The 19,610-nt window shown below is 42.2% G+C and overlaps 1 protein-coding gene across 3 annotated transcripts in view; it reads right to left on the bottom strand.

Moving 5' to 3' along the window:
- The window catches only part of ssx2ipa (synovial sarcoma, X breakpoint 2 interacting protein a), a 111,233-nt gene that overhangs the window by 26,287 nt on the left and 65,336 nt on the right, over positions 1 to 19,610 (bottom strand). For all 3 annotated transcript variants that reach the window (XM_072273283.1, XM_072273285.1, XM_072273284.1), the window contains exons 5-9: positions 17,019 to 17,129; positions 13,503 to 13,638; positions 5,664 to 5,739; positions 4,989 to 5,166; positions 2,750 to 2,900 (exon numbers count right to left, since the gene is read on the bottom strand). In XM_072273283.1, coding sequence (XP_072129384.1) covers positions 2,750 to 2,900; positions 4,989 to 5,166; positions 5,664 to 5,739; positions 13,503 to 13,638; positions 17,019 to 17,129 — 652 coding nt within the window. The remainder of the gene's footprint in view (positions 1 to 2,749; positions 2,901 to 4,988; positions 5,167 to 5,663; positions 5,740 to 13,502; positions 13,639 to 17,018; positions 17,130 to 19,610) is intronic.

Below are 19,610 nucleotides of genomic sequence, written 5' to 3'. Positions count from 1 at the left end.
TTATTTTTTTTTTTTAAAAAAAGGTGTGCACATGATGCCATATGCTATTTACGTACTTTTGCAAATAACCCACAATGCATTATGTGAACAAAATTGCTAATCAAAGAATATAATCAAATATTACTGAAATATTAAACACACAACAGGTGTGAAAAACGAGAACAACAGTGGGCAAAAACGCCTTGTTCATGAGACAGCACCAGGGTGAATGGCCAGACTGGTTCACGCTGACAGGTAGGTGACTGTAACTCAAATAACCTGTGTTACAACAGTGGTGTGCAGAGAGTATCTCAGAACACACAACACGTTGAGCCTTGAAGTGGATGAGCTACTCTAGCAGACCAGAAGCAAACATTTAGTGGCCACTTTATGAGGTGCAGGAGGTACAAGTGGCCTGGGTGTGGCTTGCTTTCTCTTTTCTCCTCTCTGATAGAGTTCAAGTAAATTTATTATCAATGTTCATTTATGTCACCATACAATAACCTGGGATTCCTTTTCTTGCAGACATTCGTAGTGAATATAAAGAAACACAATAGAATCAATGAAAAGCCACACATGACAGAAACGGACAAGCAACCAATGTGCAAAAAACAAGTTGTGCAAATACACAAAGAAAAGAAAAACAAAAAAAAAACAATAAATATCGACAACGTGAAATATAGGGGGGTGGGTTTCTTTGACCTGAGACCTCAACTGTTTCTCCTTCCACAGTGGCTACCTGATCTGGTAAGAATTTCAAGCATTTTCCAGATTTATTTAAAACAAACCATCTCTAACATTTGTAAATGAGTGACCAGTAAAGTGTTACAAATAGTGAATATGGTCTAGATTTAAGGAACAAACTAGAACTAGAGGCTATGGGTTAAGGGTCAAAGGTGAAATGTTTAGGAGAACACGTAGCGGAAATTCTTCACTCAGAGGGTGGTGAGAGTGTGGAATGAACTGCTAACAGAAGTGGTAGATGCGGGTTTGATTTCAACATTTAAGAGAAGATCAGATAGGTACATGGATCGTCCCTGTTGTGGCTATCCCTCGAGGTCGAGTATGATGGTCTTCGTTCTGAAGAAGTGGCCCACAGAGTGAAGACGCCTGTGTGTGTATTTGTTTAACGTGTACTTGATGTTGCACTCCAAGAAGCACACGATACTTCACAAATCAACCAACTGATTCCAATGGCATGGAAACCACGACGATTGGAGCTGATGGATTTGATGCAGCCTTCATCCGCCTTCACAGCCGTTGAGTTCGAAGTAACTTCGTCCGCCTGTTCCACTGTTGAGGTCTTGATTGGATTGTTCTTTGTCAGGGACCTCACCCTCGACCTTACAGCCATGGGTGACACTACCAGGAGCACAGCTCCAGACGGCATTGCTCTCAGGATCACAGGACCACACAAGCTTCACCACCACAACAAGGTGACAATCCACGGTACGTGGATGGGAGGGGTATGAAGGGCTATGCTTCAAGTGCGGCTCAGTGAGACTAGGCAGAATAACAGTTCAGCATTGACTAAATTGGGCCAAAATACTTGATTCTATGCTGTAATGCTCTATGACTTTCTTGCCTTTTAACTAAGCCCTTACCCATTTTATTTCGAGGTACAGACACAGCACGAAATGGGCGCTTGGAGTTGTGTTACCTCAGCAACCCTGATTTGACCCTACCCAAATCACAAGGCAATTTACAATGACCAGTTAACTTACCCAGCAAGTCTTTGGACTGTGGGAGGAAACTGGAACACCTAGAGGAAACCCTTGCATTCCTTGTGGAGGACACACAAAGTCTCTCTACAGGGGACACCAGAACTGAACTCCGACGCCCCGAGTTGTAACAGTGGCATGCTAACCCACACATAACAAATCCCAGCACAGGATAAGCAAACTGTAGTGGTCTCTGTTCAAACAGCATCTACTCAAATCTTCTGAAAAGGAATATATTTAAAATAAAATTCTGCAGGTAACTTAATGTATGAGAAGCAGTAATGAAAAAGTGCTCAGCTTGCCAGAAGATCTCATCAGAAAACTAACCAAATATACTGAATTTTTTCCAACAGGAAAGAGAAGCCGTATTCTTATAGTCAGTTGCAAAACTTGAGAATAACTTGGCCAAATAGAAAGCACATTTTCATTGATTTCCAAGGGTTTCTGTTGGAAAGAACATGAGAAAGAGGAGAGGGTACCCCTCAAGTCTCACCAACACCTTATACAATATCAACATAGCATCCCAACATGTATACTCAGTACTCATGAAGGCCAACATGGTCTCTACAACCTTATTTACCTGTGATGCCACTTACAAGGAATACTGGATCTGTATTCCCAGATGACTGTTAGTTTGGAATCAACTATTATTACTGTTTTTTTAACCCCCAAGTGCTGGCGCATGGCCAAGTAGTTAAGGCGTCAATCTAGCGATCTGAAGGTTGCTAGTTTGAGCTGCAGCTGAGGCAGCATGTTGTGTCCTTGAGCAAGACATTGCTCTCCGATGACACTGGTGCCAGGCTGTATCGGCCCTAGTGCCCTTCCCTTGGACAACATCGGTGGCGTGGAGAGGGGAGACTTGCAGCATGGGCAACTGCTGGTCTTCCATACAACCTCACCCAGGTCTGCGCCCTGGAAACCTTCCAAGGCGCAAATCCATGGTCTCACAAGACTAACGGATGCCTATTTTTTTCCCCAAAACTCATTAACCTCGACCTCAAACCAGGAAGCCACCTTGAGCTGTACTGACGTACACAGATTGGTCTAACCTTGTGAGTCCAATTTCTCCACATGACTTTTCAGCATTCTCCACTGTTGCCGAATGCTGTTGGTCAGTTGTTCCCGCACCTCCTCACACGACAGCTCCAAATTGTTTTCCTTATTTGACTCACGAGAATCCTCTTCATTGTCTGACCCAGCCTGTCAAATCAAAATCACTTCTTAAGTGACAGAAATTAAAGCTTCTACAGAGCTGGCTTCAAAGTCAATATCAAGATCATCATATGCACAAGTTCATGTGCAACAAGAATTTATTTGCAGCAGCAGTACAGGCACACAACAACAGAAATAAAGCATTCACAAGAAATAATTAAACAAATTATACAAGAACATGATTAAGACAAAGGTTAAGTGAGACAAGGACTAGAGATCATAGGTTAAGCACAAAAGGTGAAATATTTAAAGGGAACTTAAGTCACTAAGAGGGTGGGTGAGAGTGCGGAACGAGCTACCAGCTGAAGTGGTGGATAGGGGTTCAATTGCAACATGCAAGAGAAGTTTGGAAAGATACATGGATGGGAGGGGTATGGAGAGCTATAGTCCCAGTGCAGATCAATGGGATTAAGCAGATTAATAGATTGGCCATGGAATAGATGGGTTGAAGGGCTACTTAGGTGCTGTATAGTTCTAAAAAAAAAAAATTAGTCCATTCTAGAGTAAAGTGGTTATAGTGTTGCTATACTGAGGTAGTAACTAGAGCTTTGTTGGTTCAATAACCAAATGGATGAATCAAGTACTGCATGTAACTTGAACTAACTCCAAACCATTACTAATAATTAACAGCTATGAAATCAAATTATTGTGGATTAGAATGGCGAACAACCGCAACAGGTGCTTGCTTGACATTTACATTTTAATTTCAGTGTATCTAATAACATCAAGCTATTAAAATATGATTACATTGAAAAAATGTAATTCAGATGGAGAGAAATGTATTGTTTCCCTGAGCATTAAAAAGACAGTGAATTTAAGGGATACGTTATGAAGTTGCTTCCTCCAGAAAGGCATGTGTGATTCAGAGTCAGAATATCCAAATCCAAGCCCACCATTAAATGTTTAAAATTATTCACACCACCAGAAGTTGAAGCATTCAAATTTGATGAGAGGTATACAAAATTATGAGGGGTACAGATAGGGTAAATGCAGGCAGGGCTTTTCCACTGAGGTTGGGTGAGACTACAACTAGAGGTCATGGGTTTAGGGTGAAAGGCAAGATGTGTTATGAGGAAGCTTGAGGGGGAACTTCTTCATTCAGAGAGTGGTAAAAGTGTGGAACCCACTGCCAGTGGAAGTTTTGGATTTCAACATTCAAGAGAAGTTTGGACAAGTACATGGATGGGAGGGGTACAGAGGGCTACGGTCCAGGTGGGGTTCAATGAAGACTAGGCAGAAACCAGTCTGCATGGACTGGTTGGACTAAAGGGCCTATTTCAGTGTTGCTACTGGGAATTAAAAGGCAACAATACCAGAAAAGGCACTAGTACCACACGGTTGCCAGTGGAAGTAAGTCTAAAAGGGCTCCTGAGGAAGAAAAGGATATTGACCAGGTCACAGGATATTCTTAAAATAAAACCCCGGGATCTCTTACACCAAACTTGAGAGAGCATGGAAGCTTCCTTTCAGCGTCCTCTCAAAGGGACGTGATCTCTAATAGATCACAGGACATTGTTTTACAAACATCCAGCTACATCATAATTACCCTTTTCAAATTGACATCTATTTAGAATACAGCAGCATGGTAAAAGACACTTACAGCCCAATGAGCCGTGCCACCCAGTTCTACCCGTGTGACCAATTAACCTAATAGCCCGAGTCTTTTGACTGTGGGAGGAAACTGGAGCACCCAGAGGAAATTCTTGTAGTCACAGAAAGAACATACAAATTCCTTACAGACAGCGGCAGTAATTGAACTCGGGATGCTGTCACTGTAATAGCGTTATGCTATCTTGAAGTTTAAATTGAAAATAGCATTTCATAGCTGTTGAAATTTGAAAATGTCCCTGATTTTTAGACCAGGTGTTCAGATTAATGGCACAGTGATTTAACCATTCACCCACCACCTCGCATTTCATTTTATCTTGACCTAGCAAGGATTTCAAATTATACTTGGATGGGATTAAACCTTTCAAAATGCAGAAATGATACTGTGCTGCAAATCAACAGTTGAACAAGGGAATAAAAATGCTTAGATTCACAATAAGACATCAAAAATAATATTGTGAAACTCACTATACCACTGCTATCTTCCAGTGGCTCTTTTGGCCTCTGCTTTCTACGATTAAGTATGGACATCATTTCTTTCTTCATCTGTTGGAGAACTTGTTTCAGTTCAATGTTTTCCACCATGAGTTCTTTATGATGTCTTTCATAGTTATTGATAAGGACTTTGTACATCTCCTCTTCATTCCTGCAGTTTTGAGAGAGAACATTGGGAAAAAATACTATACAATGCACATAAAACACTGGAGGAACTCAGCAAATCTAAGGGAGGGAATAAACATTTGATGTTTCGGGCCTAGACCCTTCATCAGGATTGGAAAGGAAGGGGGCAGAAGCCAGAATGGAAAGGTGGGGATAGGAGGAGGAGTACAAGCTGGAGGTGATAGGTGAGACCAGGTAAGGGGGAAGGTGAGTGGGCAAGACAGGAGGGATGAAGTATGAAACTGGGAGGGGATAGGTAAGATGGCTGAAGAAGATATCTAAAAGGAGAAGGCAGTTGACCATTGAAGTAAGGGAAGGAGGAGGGAACCATAATGAGGCATGGAAAATGGGAGGCAGCAGGTAGAAATGATCAGAAATCGAAGTATTGTACTACCACACTGAAATTAAATGGGGATATGGAGATATGCTTTCTGAATTTTAAAAAAAACAAAGAGGCAAGATCCTTATTTAACTAAACAATACCTGGCTTCTGTTTTGCCAGTTCGCCAAGCACTCCGTCGCCCATCTGAACGCCCCACATAATTAAGGATGTCAATGCCTAATGTAAACAAAAGGTGGATTATATGTATCAATAATAAATAATTTGTAAACATGGAAACATTTAACAATGAGTAAGACTATACACAAAAGTCAACAGACTGGATCGCAAAAGTCTCTATTAGTATTGGTTCATTATTGACATTTTTCTCTTCTTCCCAGAAGATATAAATTCCACAAAGCACACGCCTACTACCAGCTCAAAGACAATTTTGACCCACTGTTTTAAGAACAATAAATAGACCTTTTGTACGATTAGATACTCGATCTCACAATCTACCTCATTCTGATCTTACATTTTATTGTCTGCCTGCATAACACTTCCAGAATATAGTAATACTATATTCTGTTGTTGTTAATAATAATATAGTATTATAGTAATACTATATTCTGTTACTGTTTTCCCTTGTACTACCTCAATGCACCGAGGAGGTGGGAACATACCCACCCTAGCATGTGTGGTCGGCTCCAGCAGACTGGGCCGATGAGATCAACAGTAAGATCCAATGGCTAGGAAGGTAGTCCTGCATCGTTTTGTGGAGAGCAAAGGGCATGACAAGGTCATGGTCATCCACTGAAACTAAGCAAAGCCCCAGTTGTGAGGACTACTCGTACCACTGGACCTAGACTTTGGAGGTCAAGAGAGCAGAATTGCTGCTGTGGAATGGCTTTTCCACTTTAAAAACTCTTCAACACCGGTCCCCTGTCATTGGATATGATGAACAGCCAGTCACCTCAAAGCACTAATGTGATGAATTGATCTTATAGATGGCAAGTCAAACAAAGCTTTACACTGTACCTCAGTACACACACCAGCAATAAACCATTTTACAAAGAGGAAAGCAAGTCTTTTCCCCCCCTAAATGCTCATGTTTTTGTTTTATTTGCAAGCTTTGTATTTTAATCAGCATGTTATTTAACAACTTTATTTCTTTTTTTAAAAAAAGTCTATGCTTTTATTTTTTGAAATCTCGAGATTCAGTGATAGTTTTCTTTAGATATTAACAGAAGGGAATGAGGATTAGTTCATGAAGGTTGTACAGAAGTGAAAGAACAGGAACAAGGGGCCAAATGATCTATTGCTGCTTCTAGATCATATACTGTTACATTACCATTGATTCCATTCTATGCAATCTGCCCTACAGAGAACAGTAAAAACTGCCAAGACGATCACCAGGAGCTCCTCCTTTTTGTGATATTTACCAGGAGTGTTGCAGACCTAGGAGAAGGAAAGCTCTGATTTTAAACTTCTGCTGCGTTGCGGCCATACCCACCCGAGGGAAAGGCTTCGGGAGTAAACCCCAAGGAAAAAATCCAGAGCCAGGGCCCCAAAGGCAGTTTGATGTTGTTTACAACTTCACGCTGGCAGCCACTGTGATGACACTGGTGCCAAACTGTATCGGCGCTTGCCCTTCCCTTGGACTATATCAGTGACGTGGAGAGGGAGAACCCACTGCACGGGTGACAGCCGGTTCTTCAAATCTTCCCGTGCAGGCTTGCACCCTGGAAAGGACACAGTCCACCAGAGGCGCAAACCCATGATCCCTTGGGATCAAGAGCTGCCTACTGCAGACCAAGGGCCCAAAGCAATGTTGAGCATTCCTACCACCCATCCCACAATCTCTTGGACCCATTACCATCAGGAAGGTGGCACAGGAGCATCAGGACTAGGACTACTGGACTGGGTCAGTTTGTTCCCTTGCGCTGACAGACTAAGGAGTACCCTAGGGATATGTGCTTTCAGGTTGTTGTATATTAGACCACAAGACACAGGAGCAGAATCAAGCCATTCAGCGTATCATGTCTGCTCTGCTATTCAATCACAGCTGGGTACAGCTTCTTCCCTCAGACAGAGGCTAATGAATACTCTGCCACCACCAACATTTCAGCATTAGGACAGTGAACTGTTTACCTGTGCTGTGCAGTACATGCATTTTGAATTATACTTTATTAACTTGCTGATGGTAACATTTTGGTTTATATGCAGTGTGTGATGCATGTTTTGTGGGTGCTCTATGGTCTGGAGGAACATTGCTTTGCTTGGTTATATATATGTACAGTCAGATGACAGTGAACTTGAACTACCACCAAACACAAGCTATGCCATCGGGGTGGAGCCCAGTTACTCGTTAATCAGATGCTAACCCATGAACAGCTAGATAGTCTTCTTGCATCCACCCCAGGAAAAGGCAGTGGCCACAGATACCAACCTTCTCCAGCCCAAACCATTTCTGTTCTGGTAAAAAGTCACTAGCTGGTCTTTGGAGAAAGTTGAAAATTGTGCTGTCTATGAATGAACACTGAAACCTGAGAGATTTCCATGTTAAGACTAGTTGTAGGTGGATATACAGTAACAAATGCCAATTGGTTTTATTGCTGAGCCAAACAGAAAATACAGGCCTCAGCATGTCACATTCCTGTGGCACTCCAGAAGATGGCAACAAAAGCCAATGTAAGTTTTAAGAATTGATTTTTATTTCACTAAATTATTTAGATTTATTATGTGTCACATACACATCGAAACAGTGAAATGTTTGTCTCAATAATCAATACTATCTGAGGATGTGCTGGAGGCAGCCCTGTAATGGCTGATTTATACTTCTGCGTCAAATGTATGCCATAGGTACGGCGTAGCCGCATACACTATGCTGTACTCTACGCCATATCCTAACATGCACCTCTCCCAAAATGTAACTACTCGTCGCGGTGAAGCAGACTGAAACAACTGTGATTGGTCCGCTTGGTAGCATCGCATTTCCTCCTACGCTCCAATAGCTTGCCATTGGGCGACTGAAGGGCAGGGAAGGAACTCTGGCAGCAATGCTTTCCATAAAGCTTTACAGACCTCCAAAATTATGGAGCACCCTGTGCTTGACACCAGTTTGTAGCTAGCTGCTTTAGCCTGTTGACCTTCACCTGAAGCTAAAATTCGAATGGTGATTGCCAGTCTCTGAGTATACTGTGCATACACTGATGCGAAATAAATGGTTGAAGACGATGAACCAAATCATCAAATCTACCTGCTGACATCCGAAAATACTTGAAATGCATTTCCTCGCCCGTGTCTCTCAGTGGCCGGACAAGCACAGAAAATTCACCCTCCTTCAGTTTCAGTCAACATTGTTTGAAGTTTGAGTTTCTTTGTGTTGAGTTTCACTTGATATCTCTTGATATTTGGATTTCCTCCCCATTTAGAAAATAGTCTCCACATTTATTTCTACTACCAAAGTGTATGACCATGCATTTTTCCAACGTTGTATTTTGTTTGCTACTCTCTTGCCCATTCTCCTAATCTGTCTAAGTCCTTCTGCAGCCTACCCATTTCCTCAAAACTACTTGCACGGCAACTAATCTCCGTATCATCTGCAAACTTGGCAACAAAGCCATCTATTCCATCATCTAAATCAGTGAAATACAGCAGAAAAGGAAGTGGTCCCAACATCAACCCCTGCGGAACACCACTAGTCACTGGCAGCCAACCAGAAAAGGACCCTTTTAACCCCATTTGCTCCCTCCTACCAATCAGCCAATGCTCTAACCATGCCAGTAACTTTCCTGTAATACCACAAGCTCTTAACTTGGTAAACCATCTCATGTGTGGCACCTTGTCAAAGGCCTTCTGAAAGTCCAAATGTACAACATCCACTGTATCCCATTTATTGAACTTACTTGAAATCTCCTCCAAAAATTCCCACAGGTTTGTCAGGCTTGGTTTTCCCTTAAGGAAACCTTTCTGATTTTGTCCTATCTTGTCCTGTGTCACCAAGTACTCCATAACCTCATCCGTAACAATAGACTGCAACATCTTCCCAACCACTGAGGTCAGACTAACTGGTCTATAAGTTTCTTTCTGTTGCCTTCCTCCTTTCTTAAAGAGTGGAGTGACATTTGCAATTTTCCAGTCCTCTGTCACGTTGCCAGAGTCCAATGATTTTTGAAAGATCATTACCAGTGCTTCCACAATCTCTACCACCACTTCTTTCAGAACCCCAAGGTGTAGTTCTTTTAGCTTTTTGAGCACTTTCTCCCTTGTAATAGTAACTTCACTCACTTCTCTTCCTTCACGGACAACATCTTTATACTTTATTGTCACCAAACAATTGATACTAGAATGTACAATCATCACAGCGATATTTGATTCTGCGCTTCCCACTCCCTGGATTACAAATCAATAGTAAATATTAAAAATTTAAATTATAAATCATAATAGAAAATAGAAAAATGGAAAGTAAGGTTGTGCGCAAAAAAAAAACCCGAGAGACAGGTCCAGATATTTGGAGGGTACGGCCCAGATCTGGGTCAGGAACTGTACAGTCTTATCACGGTTGGAAAGAAGCTGTTCCCAAATCTGGCCGTATGAGTCTTCAAGCTCCTGAGCCTTCTCCTGGAGGGAAGAGGGATGAAAAGTGTGTTGGCTGGGTGGGTCATGTCCTTGATTATCCTGGCAGCACTGCTCTGACAGCATGCAGTGTAAAGTGAGTCCATGGACGGAAGATTGGTTTGTGTGATGTGCTGCACCGTGTTCACGATCTTCTGCAGCTTCTTCCAGTCTTGGACGGGACAACTTCCATACCAGGTTGTGATGCACCCTAGAAGAACGCTTTCTACGGTGCACCTATAAAAATTAGTGAGGGTTTTAGGGGACAGGCCAAATTTCTTTAGTTTTCTCAGGAAGTAAAGGCGCTGGTGGCCCTTCTTGGCAGTGGACTCTGCTTGGTTGGACCAAGTCAGGTCATTTGTGATATTGACCCCAAGGAACTTAAAGCTTTTGACCTGTTCCACTTGCGCGCCACCGATGTAAATTGGGTCGTGCGGTCCGCTACTCCTTCTGAAGTCAACAACCAATTCCTTCGTCTTGCTGACATTGAGGGATGGGTTATTGTCTTTGCACCATGCCATCAGGTTCTTAATTTCCTCTCTGTACTCAAACTCATCATTACCCGAGATACGGCCTACAATTGTTGTGTCATCAGCAAACTTATATATTGAGTTCAATGGAAACTTGGCTACACAATCATGGGTGTACAGTGAGTACAGCAGGGGACTGAGTACACAGCCTTGTGGGGCACCGGTGCTCAGAGTGATTGTAGAGGAGAGCTTGTCCTGTCCTGTCCTGCAACACAGACCGTCACAGGAAGTCATTCCTGCCTGTGGCCATCAAACTTTATAACTCCTCCCTTGGAGGGTCAGACACCCTGAGCCAATAGGCTGGTCCTGGACTTATTTCCTGGCATAATTTACATATTACTATTTAACTATTTGTGGTTTTATTACTATTTATTATTTATGGTGCAACCATAACGAAAACCAATTTCCCCCGGGATCAATAAAGTATGACTATGACTATGTGATTGAGACAGGACGCCAGTTATTCAGGTATGTTACCTTGGTCTCTTTTGGTACAGGGACAATGGTGGATAATTTGAAGCAGGAGGGCAATCCACACTGGGAGAGGGAGAGATTAAAAATGTCAATAAACACACAGTTGCCAGTTGTGCTGCGCACATCCTGAGTACTTGCCCTGGGGTGCCGTCCAGTCCCGCAGCCTCGTGACTGTCCACTTGTTGGAAACATCTGTGTACCTCAGCCTCAGGGATGTCCAGGTTGCAGGTTGTAGCGGTGGCTTTCCCCGGAGGCTCAGGGTTAGTGACATCGAACCAAGTGTAAAAGTTATTGAGCTCAGCTGGGAGAGGCCGCGATGTTGGCAGAACATTTGGCTTTGAAGTCTGCGATGGTATGCAGCCCTCGCCACAAGTCACGTGTGCTACGCGTTGTGAATCTTGACTCAGTCTTGTCCCTATGTTGTTGTTTTGCAGCCTCGATGGCTTTGCGCAGATCAAATTTCAAGTTGACCTCGATGATATTGTGATCACTGGCTCCCATGGGCTTTTTCCCTTAGGCTAGGCTCCATAATCATCTCTAGTTCATTACATAGCTGATCCCTTAGTAAGCTCAATGACAAACTGCTCTAAAAAGCCATCTCATGAGCATTCAGCAAACTCTCTCGAGATCCATTCCCAACCTGATTTTCTCTAATGTTAAAATCTCCCATGACTATCATAACATTGCCCTTCTGGCACGCCTTCTCTATTTCCCGTTGTAATCTGTGGTTCACATCCCAGCAACAGTTGGGAGGGAGGCCTGTATATAACTGCCATCAGGGTCCTTTTACCCTTGCAGTTTCTTAAATCCATACACAAAGACTTACCATCTTCCAATCCCAAGTCACATCTTTGATTTGATGTTATTCTTTACCAGCAGAGCCATGCCATCCCCTCTGCTACGTTCATATCCCTCTGATACAACATGTAACCTCGGACATTCAGTTCCCAACTGCAACCATCCTTCAGCCATGATTCATTGATGCCACAACATACCTGACAATCTGTAATAGTACGACAAGATCATCCGCATTTCTTAATAGTTCGTGCACTGAGATACAAGACTGAGTACTGTATTAGCTACCCTTTTTGATTTTGCATCCCTAATGTATTGATACTCACCATGCTGGTTGCACTTTTGTCCCATCATTTTCTGGTCTTTCCTGAGAGTCTAACTGCACGCTATTATGTAGTGAAAATCCTTGTAGGAAAGTGAAGGGAGCATCAGAGAAGGGATTTCTTTGGAACTATTTGTGAATTGGAATCACTCTATTTGATTCCAGATTGCTTATTGCCTATTTAGAAATGAGGAAACTTCTTAATGCCCAAGTCAAAAGAAGTGAAGTCAAAAACAAACACTGGCAAGGATGGAAACACTGAAAAAAAAAAAGAGGTGCTCGAAATACTGGCCCCCAACCTCAAGTGTTATCAGCATTTTTCTTCCTACCAAAGTGTCCTGAACTGCGGCGTATTTCCAGCATGTCCTGATGAAGGGCCTCAGCCCAAAACTTAGACCGAGTTCTTCCAACATTCTGCGTATGTTGCTCTGGATTTCCAGCATCCACAGAATCTTGTTTATGATTTCTAGCATGTTCTATTTCACACCAAACATGGAACAGTACAGAACTTACTGTGCTGTACTTAACATACTGTAGATCAGTCTAAACCATTCTCTCCTAAATAATCCTCCATTTTTCATTTATCCATCAATCTAAGAGTCTCTAAAATGTCCTGCTGAAGGGTTTTGGCCTGAAAGGTTGACTGTACTCTTTTCTATTGATGCTGCCTGGCCTGCTGAGTTCCTCCAGCATTTTGTATGTTGCTCGGATCTCCAGCATCGGCAGATTTGTGATTGTCTTAAATATCTGCTCTACCACCACCCTGGAAGCATGATCTATTCACCCAGGACTGTGTTTAAAAAAAAAAAAAAACTACCTCTCACATCCTCCTATACTTTCCTCCATTCACCTGAAAATATATTAGGTATTTCTGCCCCGGGAAAAATTCTCTGGATGTCCAGTCTATCAGTGTCTCTCATCTTCTTGTACACCTAAAGTTGAGGGATTATGATTCAGATTTATTAATTGAACTAGATAGGCCAAACAACCTGTTGCTGTGCTGTAGTGTTCTACGACTCTATGAAACAGTGAAATGTTTTTGCATCAACAACCAACGCACCCAAGGATGTAATGGGGGCAGCCCACAACTGTCACCACATATTGGGGTACCAACATGGCAAGTCCATAATTAACTCACACATATCCGCAAAACCAATTTAGACAAAAGTTATAGATTTCCATTCCAAATGAAGCAGATATTGTACTCAAGATCATCAGGAAAAGGAACAAGCCACATTGTTCTCTTTATCTTTAGCCACACTTACACAGCTTCTTGTCTTTCTTGTCCATTACAAGCTGGTGTAACCGTTCTTTCAGCTTGTTGTATTCTCGTTCCTTTCTCTTCAGGTCATGGTTGTACTGAGTTGCACGGCTTGCTATTATATTTTGCAACTTTTGAATCTGAAAAGGGATAAAATCTGATCAACTTGCAATAATATTTATACTCAAAGAAAATGGCTAGACTTCTGCTGTGATAAAGTACCAATACAAAACATTAAAGTGTAAAATTTAAAGCTAAACACAACTCAAAGTACTTACAATTTAAAATATGGCATATTATTATATACATTTTAACCATTATAGATGGTTGTTGCTTCTGTGTGTTACATTCTGAACATGTTGTGAGGGGGCATTCTGGGTAGATAACTTACAAAATAAGTAGCAGCACGTTGTTCCTCACCTCTCCATCTTTCGTGTGTGCTATTCACGGCCATCCGGCTTCACAGGACCACAACCATAATGTGTGGATCAGCAACTTTCACTGTGGAATCATTATTACCCTTCAACCATCAGGCTCCTGAGCCAGCGTGGGTAACTTCACTTACACTGAACTGATTCCACAACCTATGGATTCACTTTCAAGGACTCTAGAACTCACAGTTCAGTATTATTTACTGATCTAATTATTTAATTTTAACTTGCACAGTTTGTCTTTTGCACAATGGTCGTTTGTCAGACTTTGTGTATAGTTTTTCCATTGATTCTACTGTATTTCTTTGTTCTACTGTGAATGCCTGTAAGAAAATGAATCTGAGGGTTGTATCTGATGACAGATAAGTACATTGATAATAATTTTACTTTGAATGAGATCACACATTTTTCAGTTTAACAAACACACCATGGGCTCCAACTTGGTCAAGCTGTTTGCCGTGAAAAACCTGCAACCTGCAGGAGGAACTCAACAGGTTGAGCATAATCAGTGGGAGGAAAGAAATTGCAGGAATACTTTCTTACCCCATCCCTAATTTATTTATTTATTTATTTATTTATTAAAAATGTCTCTCTTTCCCTCTCACAATAACTCCTTGCCTGTTCTCCATCTTCCTCTGGTACTGCCTTCCCCCTTTCTTTTTCCAAGGCCTTCCATCCCATGATCCTTCCCTTTCTCCAGCCTTGTATCCCTTTTGCCACTCAACTTCCTAGCTCTTGGCTTCATCCCTCCCCCTCCTGTCATCTCTTATCATTTCAGATCTCCCCCTCCCACTCTCAAATCTCACTATCTCTTCTTTCAGTTAGTCCTGACGAAGGGTCTCGACCCGAAATGTCGACTGTACTTCTTCCTATAGATGCTGCCTGGCCTGCTGCGTTCCACCAGTATTTTGTGTGTGTTGCCGGAATAAAGGGGGTTTTAACTTGAAACTCTTGACAATTCCTTTTCTCTCCACAGATGCTGCTTGACCCATTGGGTTCCTCCAGCAGATTGGAGCACCAGCTTTCAGCAGTTTCTTCACATCATTTTTATTCTGGAGATCACTTAATATCATGCACCAATTTCAGAAAAATGTTTCAAATGCAAAAAGAGGTACAGATCCTGCAAAAGATAATACTGAAAAATAACATTATGTCACGTTTACATCAGGACAAGAAGTTGGTCTGATTTTAACATTTACAAGTTCACTCAGAACAGCCACAGGCAGGTCAAGGTCAAAATTATTATCGAAACACATGCATGTCACCATATACTACCTTCAGATTCTTTTTTTTTTGCAAGATTCACAGATAAAAAATACAAGAAGAATATATGAAAACTATAAATAACAAAGACTTACAAACAACCAATGTGCAAAAGACAAAACAAATCATGCAAATAATGAAAGTAAATAAATAATATTGAGTAATGAGTTGTAGAGTCCATGTAAGTGTGACTATAGATTGTAGAATCAGTTCATTGATGTGGTGAGTAAAAATGAATTGCTGAAGAGATTTTGAACTAAGTGACAAACTGCTTTTACTAATATTGTATTTTCCAGAAAATATCAGATTCAAGAATGTTATCAAAGAACATACAAATTGTACAACCTCAAGTTTTGTTTGCTCACAGGCAGCCACAAAGCAGGAAACCTGAAAAACCCAATTAAAGTAAAAACAGAATAAAAATAAAAATAAAAGACCAACACTTGATACTCAAGAGAAAAGAAAAAACAAATTATGCAAGCAATTGAAGTGAACAACAGTATTCTGAACTAAAAGTGAGTCCTCAGATCCGAACCCTCGAGCAACCCAGAGTAGGCCCAAAGCCTCGCTTATCAGTTTATCATATTAGCGGGCACGGAGCACGACAACCAGCGCAGTCTTCATAGCCCCAGCACCATGGAGATGACATCGCGGAGAGTGAGAGAAAGCGGCCCTTACCTCGAAACCTGACACCCTGTCTTTTCATTCCATCTGAAAAACACTCTGGATCTGGAGAGAAGAGTGAACATCGTGGAGAGCAAGCAAAATTGTTTTTTGACTGATCTGGGCCAGTGTTAAAAGAAGCCTAAACAGCAGATCGCATCTCACACCAGGACCTGGGCACTGCTGCTGCACAAGGTTCCAGGCCTAGACCACACAGCCCAGTGACTCACTCCGGGCCCAGATTTCATCTTCCAGCCTGAAGCTGCTGGCAAGCTCTTCAAATCAGCTTGGCAGCCAGAGCAATTCAACCTCGCACCAGGGCCAGTTGTATGGACACTAAATCCCTTCTGCCCAGGCCCCGACTTCTCATTTTGATGCCCAGAGCAATCCAATCTCGTTCCTGGGCTAGTTGTATGGGTATTAGAATTCCATCTGCAACACAGCATCTCAGCTCATCCCCTGAACTTGCCTCACCATCACTCACCCCTTCACAGTTTGTGGTAATAATTTAACACAACTTGCCTCAGAAAAGGGTATTTTTTGTGATGTTTCTAAGTCTGATTTCTTAGGTTACACACAGTCAGTACCGCCATCTTAACTGTCAGTTGTATTAAAAACTAAATAGCAATTATTAATTAGATCAAAATACAGAAATTATCAGTGTACATCTAAGTCTCACAATGAAGATGGTAAGCTGATTATTAGAGGATATTGGCTGAAGATTAAAAGAAATGTTTGTTCTTCAAATAGCAACAGAAGTTAATTACAGCAATGACCTACAGATTCTGTTAGAGCATTGCAACTAAACTTGGCTGCCTATACTAATGTCAACTTCAGATCAACTGCAAGTTACCTTAGGTAGTAAAAGACTCTCACAAAAACATTCATATCAGGAGACACATTCCATTCACTAGTCCCCAAAATATAGAGTTCTAGCTGTGCATTACAAATATTTTCTTCTTTGAAAGTGAGCCACACGAGGTACAAAAGGCTTGATCATCTCTGCTTGAACTAAGGAAACCTCAAATGTTCATCAACTTGCTGAAAGAATAATGAGATTGTCAAATTCTGCTGTAGTTCTTGACCAAAAGGAATGCAAGACAAAAATGGGAATTGGGAAAGGCATTCTGTTCTACTTGAAGACAGACGACTCAGGCATTTACCTCCTCCTTTTCATTCTTTAGTAAATTGTGCAAAGCTCGGTTCTTCAACTGTAGCTGTCTGTCCTTCTCTTGAAATGATACAACCTCTCTCCGGGAGGACTCTAGCTGATCCTAAACAGATTCAATTATATTAAAATACAACAATCACCATCGCTTGAGTAATTCATACTCTTTACACAGCAATGTCTAACAAAGTCCATTCATCCACAAACTAGTGCATCAGTTCACACCTACTAAATACACAGACTAAAGTGAGGGAGCATACTGAAGGGACTGAAGGTTATGTAATGCCCTGGTAAAGACTTCACTGCTAACATTGCAGGGTGGTTCATGTAATGGTCTTTCTGTAGAAGCAGGGTCTGGGTTATTGTTAAAGACGATGGGTGCTGAGGAATGCGAGCCATCCAATCAGGAGAGAAGGCTGGGAGAGCAGGGGGGCTTTTGTGCGTGACACCAGTGTGAACCTTTTCTTTGTTCGGCGGGAGATGCTGGAAAGAACGGTCACAGGACTCAATCTGTTGGGCACTGTGATTTGATGGAGCAAGGTGCGAGAGTCTACTGAGGATTGGTGAATATGACTTTTGGAAGAATTGAGCTCCAACTTGTGCGCATTTGACTGTTTAATTATAATGGGCCCTTGATTTTCTCCCCCTTTCTTTTCTTTAATATATATATATATATATTAAAGAAAAGAAAGGGGGAGAAAATCAAGGGCCCATTATAGACACACACACACACACACACATCCCAAGAACAGTGAGTCTTTCAGCACCAAGCGAGGGCCAACGAGCCATTTCTTGATATGCCTGAGAAGAAAGGAGGTTTACTGTGGGGGTGGGGGGGGTGGAATCATCCCAGATTGATTCTGTTGGATGCTGAGTGATTGCCCTAAGCATTGATCAAGTGGGTTGTGTTCAAACCCATGTTAAACTATTGTCAAGTGATTAGGATACATGGTTACGGACACCGCAGGGTGGTGCAAATCAATGGGATTACCTGTGACTAATCCTTGTGTACTGAATGGAGTGGATATTCAAAACCCAGATGAATTGTTCATTCGGACTTTTAAGTAATGTCAAAGCATTAGGAACAGTTATGATCAGGGAACAGAAGTTTGACAAAATGGTAGGAAAAGACTGTTTTAGTTCAGACTAGTGCTAACATAGTACCAGTGGATCTGCCCGGTATCATTGGGTCTGAGAAATGAAGAGTGTAGGCAAGGGTGCCCAATCAGAAGCAGTTTCCTGTAGCTGGGGTGGAGACTTTAAAAACAAGTTGCTCTTGTTGCGGAGCAAGGGGAGGAATGGTCTGATCTGGAAGGTCCAATGAGTCCTCCAGCGAGGGGTGAGAATTCAGAGTTGGTATCGGCCTTTACATCCCTAGCGAATAGATGGTCAAGTTCACCATCTCTTCGGCAACTCAGCTGTCTCCCTAGTCAAAAATATGTTCAAAGGTACAATTTAACGTCAGAGAAATGTATACAATATATATCCTCAAAAGCTTTTTCTTCGCAACCATCCATGAAAACAGAGAAGTGCCCTAAAGAATGAACGACAATCAAGTGTTAGAACCCAACGTGTGCCCCCAGCTCCCCCCTCCCATGTATAAGCAGCAGCAACAATCTCCCCTACCCCCCACAGGCAAAATAAAAGCATCGACACCTGCCACCAAGTGCTCAAACGTGAACAAAGCAACAGTAAAAACAGAGACTTGCAGTTACCCCAAACACTACATTGTTCACCCAGTATTCGACATACCACGGGTTCTCTCTCCCTGATAAGGGAGAAAGAAGTGTCTCCGTTTTCCCAGCGAGCGGGGAGACATAACAAACAACTTACTGGTTTACGATGTTAAAAGTCTGCCACGTCGCTTTTAGAATAGAAACATAGAAAACCTACAGCCCACAATGCTGTGCCGAACATGTACTTCAGAAATTACCTAGAGTTACCCATAGTCCTCTAGTTTTCTAAGCCCCATGTACCTGTCCAAGAGTCTCTTAAAAGACCCTATCGTATCCGCCTCCTCCACCGTCACCAGTAGCCCATTCTAGCTTTCAGCACCCTCTGCGTAAAACACTTACCCCTGAGATCTCCTCTGTACCCATTTCCAAAAACCTTAAAACTGTGCCCTCTCGTGTTAGCGATTTCAGCCCTGGGGAAAAAAGCCTCTGATGATCCACACGATCAATGCCTCTCATCAACTTATACACCTCTATCAGGTCACCTCTCATCATCTGTCGCTCCAGGAGAAAAGGCTGAGTTCATTCAACCTATTCTCATAGGGTATGCTCCCCAATCCAGGCAACATCCTTGTAAATCTCCTCTGCAACACACATCAAAGTTGCTGGTGAACGCAGCAGGCCAGGCAGCATCTGTAGGAAGAGGTGCAGTCGACGTTTCAGGCCGAGACCCTTCAGTTAGTCCTGACGAAGGGTCTCGGCCTGAAACGTCGACTGCACCTCTTCCTACAGATGCTGCCTGGCCTGCTGCGTTCACCAGCAACTTTGATGTGTGTTGCTTGAATTTCCAGCATCTGCAGAATTCCTGTTGTTTGCGTTTAAAATCTCCTCTGCACCTTTTCTATAGTTCCCAC

Source organism: Mobula birostris, chromosome 12, assembly GCF_030028105.1.
Source record: "Mobula birostris isolate sMobBir1 chromosome 12, sMobBir1.hap1, whole genome shotgun sequence".
Lineage (NCBI taxonomy): Eukaryota > Metazoa > Chordata > Chondrichthyes > Myliobatiformes > Myliobatidae > Mobula > Mobula birostris.
This window is presented reverse-complemented; position numbering and strand designations above follow the sequence as displayed.